General features: G+C 30.9%; 2 protein-coding genes across 4 annotated transcripts; one reads left to right on the forward strand and one right to left on the reverse strand.

Annotated features, from left to right (window-relative positions):
• Window positions 1-7050: 7050 nt before the first annotated feature.
• On the reverse strand, window positions 7051-10038 carry LOC110628855. 3 transcript variants are annotated; one of them, XR_002490129.2, is made up of 7 exons: window positions 9830-10038; window positions 9643-9745; window positions 9386-9546; window positions 9153-9279; window positions 8944-9055; window positions 8763-8830; window positions 7051-7360 (listed from the first exon to the last, which is right to left on the reverse strand). XR_002490129.2 is itself a non-coding variant. In XM_021775676.2 (7 exons), exons 4-7 carry the CDS (start codon window positions 9228-9230, stop codon window positions 7274-7276), a joined length of 345 nt encoding a protein of 114 aa, XP_021631368.1. In that variant the 5' UTR covers window positions 9231-9279; window positions 9386-9543; window positions 9643-9745; window positions 9830-10038; the 3' UTR covers window positions 7051-7273. The 3 variants fall into 3 exon arrangements, 2 of the variants coding, with proteins under 2 accessions (XP_021631368.1, XP_043805063.1); XM_021775676.2 differs by having other exon boundaries at window positions 9386-9543; XM_043949128.1 differs by having other exon boundaries at window positions 9643-10038.
• Window positions 10039-11976: 1938 nt separating this feature from the next.
• LOC110628609 lies at window positions 11977-12983 on the forward strand. Its single transcript, XM_021775372.2, has 2 exons — window positions 11977-12136; window positions 12235-12983. Exons 1-2 carry the CDS (start codon window positions 12129-12131, stop codon window positions 12836-12838), a joined length of 612 nt encoding a protein of 203 aa, XP_021631064.1. The 5' UTR covers window positions 11977-12128; the 3' UTR covers window positions 12839-12983.
• Window positions 12984-13418: the final 435 nt, after the last annotated feature.

Raw genomic sequence — 13418 nt, forward strand, 5'->3', positions numbered from 1 at the left:
ATTCATTGATTTGAAAATATACACTCAAATTATAATACTTGGCTAAACTCCGATATAAGAATTCTAATTTTTTGATATAATTTCTGTTGGAATCTGAAATCTTGAAATTAGAAATTTTAGAAGGATAAAATAGATTTTTTTTATATAAAATAAATTTTAAACATTTTAAAATGTGTTTAAAAAAAGATTTTTCAAATCATCAAATTTCGCCCGCCGAACCTCTCAGGTTCGACCGCCAAATATAAGTTGACAGACCCAGCTATAAAAGGCCCCAACCCAATTTTGAAAAGAGTTTTTCTCTCTTCTTTCAGGCAGAGATGAGCCTAAGACTGCCAAATATAAGTTGAATTCTCGAGGTTTTTTCCATCAGACCCTTCGGAGCTCATTTCTTTCTCCTCAACTTCTTTCTTGCTGTATTGTGCTTTCTCCGAAGAGGTGAGTTGGACTCTCAATTTTCTTTCAGTTTTGAGAAGTTTATAAACTTTTTAAGTATTTTCATTGCATGCAAGGGTTCAGAATTAAGTTTAAAAAAAATTTGAGAGTTGGATGAGTTTCTTTGATTTGATAGTTTTATTGAATGCATGTTTAATTTTGGATTAATTTCAAGTAGTTCTTGATGTGTTGAGTTGTATATGTATACTTTTGAGCTATTGCACATGGGTTTAATCGCATTCTGGCAGCTGTTAGTTGAGGTAGAATTGAATTCTGTATTATAATATGACCTAAGTTCGGCCGCCGAGCCTGCCTAACCTACCTTCAAAGGTTTGACCCTCGCATCTATAAAGGGACTTTAGGTCATCAAACCTACCACCGAAAGTCCACTGTCTCACTATGCTCAGCCCGTTTTCTACTTGTTTTCTTATATGTTTTTAAAAGTTTCTTGGAGTAGTGTCAAGTGTTGTAGAAGTTATATTTGATCTCTCACTTAAGTACATCTGTGTAGGATTAGATTTAGGAGACTGTAGAAACCAATAGTGAGATAACTATTTCAAAACTAAACTTGCATCCGCCAGAGGTTATTAGAACTAAACTAAACTATTATTTTAAAAAAAATCAAACGTTTTAAGTATTCTTGATGTGTATATGATTAGTTTTTTTGCATTAGAATTCACGAATATGATGAATTGCATAAGTAATTGTTGTTGTTGATAGATATTAGATAACCCATGTAACGACCCGGAAACCGGACCGCTACCGGCGCTAGGATCCAGATCGGCTTAAGGCCGCCGGGACCCGTAGCAAGCCAAACATACATTCTGTGAACCTGTTTAATCCCATACATGATCAACAACATACATAAAATTTAAAACTTTTTCCTGTCATACATTCATTCTTTCATTCTTTTACCAAACTCAACCTGTACATGCATTAAACATAATCATGATCGTAAACATCGACCCCTCTATGAGATCTCATCAATGCCCCTATGGGCGACATAACATGAGTTGAGTTGGTTTACATAAACATCATAAAACATCTAAGATCATGTATTAAAAGGGATAACAACATTCTATGGTCAAGCACACCTCTAACATCCATAGACATCATTACATTACTTCATTATGCTATTCTTTACATTACATAACCATTTATCATGTCCACTAACTAACTATTACATAACGCATGACTTTACTCTTCTTGAACTCCTGATCTAGCCCGTACCTGCAAACCTGGGGGTTAAGGGAGAGGGGTGAGCTACTAGAGCCAGTGAGCAGAATAATAAAACATTTAAAACATATGATAACATGGAATGCATCACAACACAATCATATCACATCAAGGATGAATTTGTCACCCATAGTCCTCTACATGGTCAACTGTGCCAGGGGCGTAGAATGGGCCTCACTGGTCTTTCCCTTACATAACATAGCATAACATAACAGTCCAACTGTGCCAGGGGCGTAGAATGGGCATCACTGGTCTTTCTCTTACTATAGTGCCAGGGGCATAGAATGGGCCTCACTGGTCTTTCCGTACCGTATCATCATCATATCGTAACATACGAGGACTAGGGGATCATTCAACATTCATCCACATCATCATCACATTATGCAATGCATCATATTAGTGAATTCTAATGCAAACAACCTAGGATATCACATGACATTCGTGATGCATGGTTCATGCTAAAACGTTCATTAATTTAAAACATAAGGTTTATTCCACTCACCTCTGGCTAGCTCAAAAAACTCTGAAGCAGTCAACTCACTGCTGAGGTCCTCAGTTCCTCGGGTCCGAACCTACACAGGTGGACTCAAATGAGGTACCAAACCAACATGAACATAACTCTAAAACATCCCCCAGAAACCCCCTAAAACACCTTGAAACAAACATGGAAAAACATGCAAAAGAAGGCTGGACAGGGCACTTTCGGCGGCAGGTTCGGCGGCCGAAAGTCCCTCCAGAGCCGAAAGTCAGGCAGGTTCGGCGGCACCTTCGGCAACAGAAACTCCCAGACAGAGACGAAACTCATGTATGTTCGGCGGCACTTTCGGCGGTCGAAACTGCCCTCCAGAGACGAAAGTCCTCTTTCGGGGGCAGGCTTCGGCAGCCGAATGCTGCCTCCACAAGCGGGTTCGGCGGCCGAAAGTCTCTTCGGCGGCCGAACCTGAGCTTCTCCAAAATGGCAGAAACTCAGCTCCAACATGCATAAACGCCTCTCAAACCTTTCAAACATGCATTTTCCTATTTTACAACATGCATAATCAAGCATACAAGCTCCTAGGGGCTTCAAACCATTAAAAACCCCAACTACAACACATCAAACAACTCACATACAAGCCACATTGCATAAGAACATAACATACATAAACCCATAAGCATCACAACAAGCTAGCATGCATTTCTACCCCATAGATCTTCCCAAAACTTACTTAAAACACAACATGAGTTCAAGATCGGCTCTTACCTCTTGAAGATCGAGAGTAGAGGCGATCTAACTTGGAGTTGGGAGAGATTTAACTCCTTGGGTCTCCAAGCTCTAAAACTTGCTCAAAAGCTCAAAAACTTCAAAACAAAGTGAAAACTCATGAAAATCTTGAAAGATCTGAAGGAAGAAACTCAAAAACGGGGAGGGATGGCGGAGAGCTCACCTTGGCCGAAAATGGGGAGAAAAGCTCTCCCGTTCGGACAAGGGTACCCCTTTATAGGTGGCTGGCCAGGCCACTTTCGGGGGCCTAACGTGCCTCCGCATGCATGCCACTTTCGGCGGCCGAACATAAGGTTCGGCGGCCGAACCTGGGCTTCCCTCACTTATGCTTTCGGGGGCCTAAAGCACTCCCGAAGGCATGCATGTTCGGCGGCCGAACTTGGGATTCGGCGGCCGAACCTAGGTCTTCCTCCAAGGCTATTTTCATTCAAAACTTAGCTTCCTTTTTACTTAAAAACATAAAATACTTTAAAACATTTTATAAAAACATGATATTACCCTTCTAGAGGTTCCCGACATCCGAGATTCCACCGGGCGGTAGGGATTCCGATACCGGAGTCTAGCCGGATATTACAACCCACTACCCCTGGAGTATGTTATGATATATTATGACGGATATGAAAAGATCAAGGTTGCCCATTTTACATGCCTTGCATTATGTAAAGGAAATATCAGAGTGCTCATTTCACGCTCCTGATACTATAAATATGCTAGGTTTAAGAGGAAGTCCTAAGTAGCACCCATTGTGGGTTGGATACTATTGAAATTATGGAGGGTTACTAGTGACAAATGTATCTTCATGTGAATTGTTTGTGTTGTGACGCATTCATACGATCATATACTTTATTAAATTGTTTTATGATTACGTTTCCACTTACTAGGCTCTAGTGACTTATCCCTTTTCTCTAATACTAGATTTGTAGGACCGGAGTTAATTCTGAAGGTCAGCAGTGTTTTATGATATAATTCTAATGTAATAGTTATAGTTATGAATGTGAAATAAATTGTGATTTAGAATTGTGTTTTGTCTGAATTTTATTTTGTAATTCCTTTGTTCATGATCCTATTGTGTAAAAATTTTAAAATTTAAACTTTGTTTGAACCAAACTGAGACATATAATGAAAATCATATTGGAGCATTTGACGAGGGGTCTAATATGAATTTATATTTCTAGTTATGTTTATATACATGTCGAGTTTTGGTTCATGAATGAAATATTTTAGTATATTTTTAATATCATATTTAGAATTGTATCAAGTGTAACAGGATGTATAGAAGACTTGTTATGAGTTCTGACAACAAGTAAACTAGAAATATAAATTCAAATTGAGAGTATTTTAAAAAAAAAATTATAATATTTAACGATTATTAGAGATTTTTAATTTTTTTTATTTTTTTAATTTTTTTTTATTTATGAGAAATGACCGGTCATTTGTGCTTTGTTCAGATTTAGACTTCAAATCCAAGTTGTCTAGTGACGCGAAATAAAATATGAAAAATTTTGAGGTGTTTGATTTAGTTTATAAAATTTATTTGTAAATATTTAATACTTATAAATTATTTGAATCTTATAATTTTTTAAAATTTTAAGTAATTATATATTTAGTTAAAATAATTATAAATTACTGATACACTGTTGCCATATTTGGTAATATGTACTTTATAAGTATATTATTAGTATGTTTATTATTAAAATTATTATAAAAATATTAAATAAAATATCTGCTAAAATCTTAAAATTAAATAAGAGTAATATAATAATTTATTTAATTAAATTAACTTATAAATTTAGTATTTATAAATACTAAAATAAAAAGATGATCATCGCCAACATACTTTTAAACTTATGAGCTCGTAAAATATTATATATGATGATCTGAGATCCAATAGAATAGGGTTTTACAAGAGTTTTGGTATTGAAGAATAAAGCTTGTCCTATCTCTCTAGAGGGGTATCCCTTTTATCCTTTCTGTCTGCTTGCTGATGACGTACTACGGCTCTCCTATGATAGGGCCACGCGTCTCTGCCATACAGATATGGGCGTACGAGGATATCAGGCGCCTGCTCCATGCGTAACGGCCTCTGATTCTCCCCGTGCGTACGCTCGAGCGGATCTGCCAGGCTGTATGACGAGTCTCGTTCTGGATCCTGGGCTGGGCCGAGAGCTGGGCTGGACGCGGAACCCAGGAGGAGAAAGAATCCGTGGGGAGGTTATACAGGCTGGCCGATCTCGATTAGGAAGAATCTGGTGGAGTCCGGCCTCAGGGGTCGGAAGATCCGGGCCTGTTTTACTTGAGAGAGCCTGCGGGCCTTCCTTTCATGGGCCATGGCCTTAATCTAGGCCCAGGATTGGGGGTAGGGAAATCCAGCGGTCATCAATATATAAATAAATAAGTTCATTTTTAAAGTTATAAGTTAGTTTGATCATTTATAAACTTATATAAATCCCTTTTTACTCTTTTGTCCTGTATTATTCGTTTTGTAAAAAAAAATTTAAAATATATTTTATAAAATCTTATATAGTTTTATTTAAAAAAATGAATTTATTCTATTAAAAAATAATTAAAATGAAATAATTGAAATTAAATTTTTATAAAATTTTTATTCAAAATTTAAATATATATGAATTCGAGATTGATACTTAGAGATAGCAATAAATCATGTATTTATTTTTTAGTATATAATTTGATCCATTCAAATGAATTTAAATAATTATAATTAGATTTAAGAAGAATTCAAATTTAAAATGTAATATTCGTGGCGAGTTTAAATTTTATTTATTTGATACGTATTATTCGAATTTATTTATATAAATAAATAATTTAATATAAAAATATATATTTTATGATAATATTTCTAAAATTTTTTATATATTTTTATTTAAAAATTAAAATTTAAATATTTTTAAATAAAAAATATTAATAAAGATATTTTTATTTAAATTATTAATTAAAATATATGACATTAAACAAAATTTAAATTTTATTTCGATAATAAATTGAATTTAAAACCAATTTGAATAATTATATTTGATAATCTGTGATCCAGAAAAATAGAGTTTTACAAGAGTTCTGTAAAACTGAAAAAAATTTGACCCCCTCTTAGAGGAGGGTAATCCTCCTTTTATTTATTTCCATTGTCTGACAGTGACGTATGGCAGACTGTCTGTCATTGGGCCACTTGTCCCTGTTATGTTGATATGGACGTACGAGAAAATCAAGTTCCTGCTCCATGCGTAACGGCATCTGATTCTGTCCGAGCGCGCATACTTAGGGACCCACAGGGTGGAGGGGTAGGTTTTCTTCATAGATCAGAGGTTAGGCCGGAGTGTAGAATTAAGGCTGAGTCCAGGGAGATTCTGTCAGTTGGGCTAAAAGAGCTGGACCGGTCTGATGGAGGGAACTTGTTGGGGCCCGGTCTTAAGGCAGAAGGGACCGGACCTGAAGCAAATGTGGGGCTAGAGGGTCTCTGAGTAATGGGCTGGTATCACGGGTCTGGCCCTCGACCGAGGTGAAAAAATTCAGGAGTCATCAATATTAATTTTTAATTAAAGTATTACTAATATTAGTAAAGTTTAAATTAAGATAGTACATTGATATCCTATCCCCTTACGATTATCGCTGATATCTACCCATTTACATGGGACTTACGCTACTTCCATAAGCGGAGTAATTTTGATAAAGCCCAGTAAGCTTCCCAAAATTCCGTGAGCTTCGATCCTTCAATTTTATTTTTATATTTATTTTTAAATTGAATGGTTTTATTTGTTGGGTTTGCTTCCTTAATAAATAAAGTAATAATATTCAATTCATAATTCAAAAAATTATTAAAAATATATTCTAAAACTTAATTATTTTAATTTTAATTTTTTTACCATGCATGTATTATTTATTTTATAATAAAAAAATTTTAAAATTGTCAAATAAATTTAACGCCATAAATCTGAAAATAATTTTTTAATTTTCATAACTTTAATTTTTTTTACATGATTTAAACAAAAACTCGTATGTATGCACTAGCAAAGATTTTTCTTTTCTTTATTATTCTCAAACCAACCTTCCACCACCAGGGCCAATTATATGAATTTTGTATAGTCAAATGCATCATCAATATCAAGAAATTAAAGTGAAAATATTTTTTTAAATAAAATCAAATGACCCATCAGAAATTCAGAATAGATTAAGAGAAACTCAAGACTAGACTAGGGGGGGCCTGGTTCTCATTTCTCATCTGATTCATTGTCATGTCCACAGCCCCCTTCTACTTCTACCTTATTTATTACAATAATGTCTGTAAAAGGAAGACAACTGAAGTATTATTATTATTATTATTTAGGATTTACGTTAGGAGCAACACACAGGGGATGCACAAACTGCAACCAACTCCACATCCATGACTCCATACGCTTTGATGTTTTCACTAGAAATAATCTGTACACCAGAAGGCAGGCAGTCACAAATTAATATTATGCATATACGCACAAATTTAATATTCAATTCTTAAAAAATATTTTTACTACAACTATCACTATAAAAAATGTTTGGATTACCGATAGTTTTTTTTATTGGTAATCTTGTAAAAATTCGTTAGTAAACAAATTACCAATGAATTATTAACGGATTAGAATCTGTTGTTAAAAAATTTATGATTCTAAATCTGCTAGTAATACTAATAGATTTACTAACGGATTTTAAATCTATTAGTAAATTGAGAGAAAAATAATTTATTAATAGATCTGAAATCCGTTAATAAATTACTAAATAACAAAAAAATATAGATAGAAAGAAAATGATAGAAGAAAATAATATGACAGGAAATAATATGAATGATAATTATAGAGAAAATGAAGAATAAAAGAAGAAAGGGAAGAAAATAATAAAAAAGAAAACGGAGAAAATGAAAGGAAAACTATGGAGAAAAATAAAGAAAATTATAGAGGAGAAAGATAATGAGATAAAAAAGGATAAGAAATGAAAGGAAGAGAAAAAATGAGAATAAAAAAATATGAGATAAGAAAGTGAAATGAAAGCAAGTAATAGAAAAAAAAAGAAAATGAGAGAAAGGGAAAGAAAATGAAAGAAATGAAAATGATAAAATGAATTAATGATAAATGGAGAAGAGGTGGGGCTATATTTATAAACGCATATTATTAACGGATTTATAATTCGTTAGTAAATTTATTTTAATAATCACCAACGGATTTAAAATATAATAATAAATATATTAATAACCAAAAAATATAAATTTCTTTTAAAAATAGTGAAAATTTTATGATTATCATTTGAAATTTATCAACGGATTTATTAATGGATGGCATCCATCGATAAATTCAATACTTTTTTTACTTATTAATTTAATGATAAAATTTAATAATGAATTTTCAAATTTATTGCTAATGAATTACCAATAAATTTTAAATTCTGTGTAAATTTTTATACAATTTTTTATATTAAAATTTATTAATAAAATTTTAAATTTATTAATAAATTCATTGAAATTACTGACCGATGAAAATCGATTAGTAAAATTGATCAAGTAATCTGAAACTTTTTTTTATAGTGTATTAGCACTACAACTTAATTTTAAGGAAAATTTAATAAAAATTATTTGTGTTTATTAGAAAAATAGGTAAAAAATAAATAAAATAATAATAAAATTTATCAATTAAATTATTAAAAAAATTATTATTAAAATAAATTATAAATTATTTAAAATACTGATGATAAAATTATTAATTATTTATAAAAAATTATAATTATATTTTCACTTTTTAATTACAATTAATTCACATAATCACGATAGTTTTGTGAATCTAATATAATATATACTAACCGTATCCTTAGGAAGAATAATCCTTCTTATTCCTCCTACTCGCATGCCTTTAATCGCTTTCACAACTCCTGCATCAATTAGTTCATTATTTTAGAAATTAAAATTAAAAAAAAAAAGTTAGATTAACAATTCAAGGATCCATGTTTATATTTTATATTTTATATTTTTTTATTTTTGTCACCTGGCCCAAATGTCTGATGGCACAAGTGGACTTCCACCGAAGAAGTCTTGTGCTTTAAACTGTTAAAAAGGGCATCTCCGGCATCATTATAAAGGTTGTAGTGGATCCTCAGCTGCCATTAACAAGGTAAAATCTCATTATTTTTGTAACCTGTATATATGAAAAAATTATTCGATGCCATAATCAACGGTGAGCATTCAACCAGTTACCTGTAAAATCTGATCATCTGTTGCTATAGCACCTTTACCCTTTTTAACATCCCGGTACCAAACCTCTGAACTATACATCTTTTCAACATGGTAATTCTCATCCTTTAGTACTTGTTTCACAGTTTCCCTGTTAATTTAATCATCAAAATTGCCAAAATGTCGTTTAGCAAAATTAATTTCTATACAAAAACAGTAGCATTCTTCATCTTCAGACAGGGAAAACGATGACGAACCTTTCTCTAGAGGGAAAGTTCCACAGTTAGTTTTATTCAATTCTGACACAGAATGATCAAGTGTTGGACACTTGTAGTCTTTAATCACCACCTGCAACACTCGACTGACAACGTTGCCACATTTGATCTCATCATGCATCTCATTTCCCTTGTCTCCACTGCTTCATATTCGTATCAGAAATGCAGCAACGCCATAGTTAATCAAGCTGAAGCTCAGAAGAAATCAAAATAAAGAAGAAACAATCTTTATTCTTTACCTTTCATGATCCTTTTTGGTGAAAAATGAGTGGTAACCCATTGTTTTCATCTTCTCCTTAGCATCGAAAATGATGGAGTCTGTGCTTGCCGGATGAGTTAAGTCTGCTTCAAAGGAGAAGAGTTAAATCTATATGCTTATATGAGAGAAAGAGAGAGAGAGAGAGAGAAAGAAAGTTGGTTCTGTACAGGCAAAAGCTGGCTTGGGGGTGAGAGAGAGGGCTGCAGAAGAGATCATCACAGTTGCTAGTATCCGATTTAAACTTCTGGTTGCCATGGGCGTCAGAGAGATTGTCTGCTGTGACTTTGTATGCAAAATCTCTAGTCGCCTGCCTGCAAATTCACAAGGTTTAGTAGGTCTCCAAGATCTTTTAATATCAAAATATATTATTATAAGTTAAAATGACAACTCATATTAAAAAAAAATTATTAACTTGATGATATATTCTTGTGTAGTATGACATGAAATAATAAAATTATTAATTTTAAAATTAATGTAATAATTAATGAATGTAAGATATATTAAAAAGAGAATATGCAATATTAATTATATTTTTATTTAAAAATAATTATAAATTTATTTGTTAATAATTGTCGGAGAAATATGTAAAAATATTTTTTTAATTTTAATATTATAATTTAAATTTTGCAATTCAAAAGAAATTCTAACCACCTGATCAGCGAGGTCATACTTTTAATAAAACTTGGACAAACTTCTATATATAATGAGACAAAGACATTAATTAACTTCACTTAGATTTTTCATTATCAGTGGTTAGATGCTATGAATGAAATTAAGTAATTATTTTTTGGTTGTTAGGTATAAATTATTTGTATAAATAATTATTTTATGGTTGTTACGAACAAATAATTTATTTTAAATGTCACACATTTATAAAATTCGCAAATATCTTACTTTCATATTTAAAAAATTGGATTAGGTGTAATTCTTTTCCGCTGATGAAGGCATTTACTGTTAATTTGAAAATTACCATATCTACCAAAATATGTAGAACTTAATAAAAATATAGACGATTATATAGTTTCTAAATTTTATAAAATAACTCAATTAACAATTTAATAATTTTATTATTGATTTTATTATTGCACTCATAATTTAATTTGATTTGATAATAGATGTATCCGAATAATTTGATTTGATAATAGATGTATCCGAATAAATCTGAAAAATTTTAAATTTTACTATTACAACTCTCGATTTTTATTTTTTTAAAAAAAATTATTATAAATTTAAGTTTATAAAAATATAACAATTTTAACATAAATATTTTAACTTTTTTTTCCTTTGTAATAAGCATTTAAGAACATTTTATTATGTTATGATAAAAAAGTCTATTATTATAAATTAATAGAACAAAAATCATACTAAAAATATCACTGTTCTCATTTCATAATAATAATAAATAATGAACTTACTTTTTTATTTATCTCAAATTACAAATGAGTTTATTTTATTTATTCAATTTTTAATATATTTTTATTTAATAAGTATCGGAAAAAATGATATTCACCGTTAACTATCTTATAGTAAGTGTATTTAAATAAATTTGACAAGTTAAATATTTTATTTTTTTAATTTTTAATTTTTAATTAAAAAAGTAAATATTGAAAAAATTATTAATTTCAAAAATAATTTAGTAATTCCCTTCCATGTAAAAATATTTATTTATTTTTTTAAATGGATTTATTTTTTAATTTTAATATTATAATTTAAATTTTACTATCTATCTACAAAATTAAACTTTCTAATCACGTGGTCTGCGAGGTCATTATTTAGATGAAACGTAGACATCAATGAAGCCAGTAACCTTTTTTGTCCCCTTAATATAACGAGACAAAAACATTAATTTGACTTGCTCTTTCAGGATCAGTGGTTAGGTGACATGTATGAATTAATTAATTATTTTTTTTGGTTGTTACGAATAAATTATTTACTAAAATAAATTTATTCTATAAATAAATAATAAAAATTTAAACATTATTTAATTGAATAATTCACCTAAATAACTTTAAATTTCGTGTTAAAATTTTATCTATTTACTTAATATTTTTATTTTTATATTCTTAAATGATTAACTATTTAGTCACGTTTTATTTATTAAATATATTAATATATAAAATAATTAAAATACCCTTATTTTTAATTAATACACACAATTTAAAAATATAATTATTTAATTTTATATAATTTTAATAATAATTATTTAATTATATTTACAAATTTAATTTGATAATAAATAAATTTAAATAAATTTAAAAAGTCTTGGTGTTACGATCAATATGGAGCTGTAATTTAAATTATTGGATTTCAATATCTGAAGCTACGAGCATGAATGAAAGATCAGTTGCTCATCCTTCGAAACAAATTTCTGGCTATATATAGCAAGTGGCAAAGCAGAAAGTCTCATAAATCCCATAGCAACTTCAACTTGCATACTGTCCTTCCATTGCATTAACAACAAACATTATGGACAGGTACTTAAATTAATTATTTTCTGTTTCCATTTGCTTAATTACGATTTCAGTTTGTGTAAATTACATACAGCTAAGTATATATATTCTTGAGAATTCAGGGAAACGCCTGATCAACGCCCACTGGTCGGAAACGACGGCAACTGGAAGAAGGAAATATTAGAAAAACTTGAAAAATCAAAACAGGTTCAATTAAGCGCACTGGATGATCTCGTTTCTGTGAACTCCCTTTTCACAATAGCCATCTTCTTGGGCTTAGCCTTTGCATCTCCCACTCAACAAAGCCTTGATAATCGACCGGAATGTTCACCGGACGTCAAGATGGAAAAGAGGCTTGTTCTTTATGAAGTACTATCGTTTGCTTGCTTCCTCCTTTCAAGCCTGGTGGCGAAATCTCTCAAGCTTTTCATCAATGTCCAAGACACCAAAGAAACTATACGTATTGATCGAGCTCATGAATATAAAGTGATAAAGCCAAGTAGAGGTTTCATGATACTTTTGTCGGTGTTGGCGTCGACGATTGGGGTGGTGTTTTTGACGATTTCAATGGTTGATGTTGTTCAGATAAAGATCGGGAAGATGTCGTGTGGGATTTATGAGACTCGTGCTGCTGTGATATCGCTATGTGCTGTTGTGGCTCTGGCTCTCGTCATCTATTTACCTTCGACTATGATAACTATTTTACGTTGTATGTATAATTTTTAGTACGAGAACGGACGTCGACATAGTTTCATGCGTACAGTCGGGTCTGAATAATTATATGTTTTATGGACGAAATTCTGGCTAGTGTTGTCTTTATAATATAAATTATAAAATTTATATTGAATAATTTCAAGTGAGATTTAAATTTGAAATTATTTTATCTTTCGAGACACGACTTTAGTATCACTAATGTGATTTTTCATTTGTAATATAAATTACACTAAAGCCAAATTTAAAACTAGATATACAAATTAAAAAATCAATCTAAAAATTAAGAAGCCTATCCAATCAAACAAATCACAATCAAATCAATCCACCAAGAAGGGGATGATGTAGAGGTTTACGGCCTTGAAACAGTTTACAGAAATGGGATTCAATAGACGTGGTGGCGTGGTCCTAAGAATACTAATACCAAACATAAACTATAGCCCTCCTTGAAAACTAGAGATAAGTTAGATCCACAGAAACACCCTCACCACTGAAATGCTATGGACTTTAAAAAAAACAAAAAAATAAAAAATAAAATAAAAAACCTTTTTATTTATTTTTAATATTGTTATCGTATTTCTCAAAAATTAAATTT

Source organism: Manihot esculenta, chromosome 12 (assembly GCF_001659605.2).
Source record: "Manihot esculenta cultivar AM560-2 chromosome 12, M.esculenta_v8, whole genome shotgun sequence".
NCBI classification, from domain to species: Eukaryota; Viridiplantae; Streptophyta; class Magnoliopsida; order Malpighiales; family Euphorbiaceae; genus Manihot; species Manihot esculenta.

Excerpts from the sequence above, each read along its gene's own strand:
- LOC110628855 (XM_021775676.2), bottom strand. The coding sequence starts at position 9,230 with ATGTATAGTTCAGAGGTTTGGTACCGGGATGTTAAAAAGGGTAAAGGT. Across the intron at positions 9,056-9,152 it reads CAGATGATCAGATTTTACAG|CTGAGGATCCACTACAACCT; the intron begins GTAACTGGTTGA and ends TGTTAATGGCAG. Across the intron at positions 7,361-8,762 it reads TTATTCTTCCTAAGGATACG|ATTATTTCTAGTGAAAACAT; the intron begins GTTAGTATATAT and ends TCTGGTGTACAG.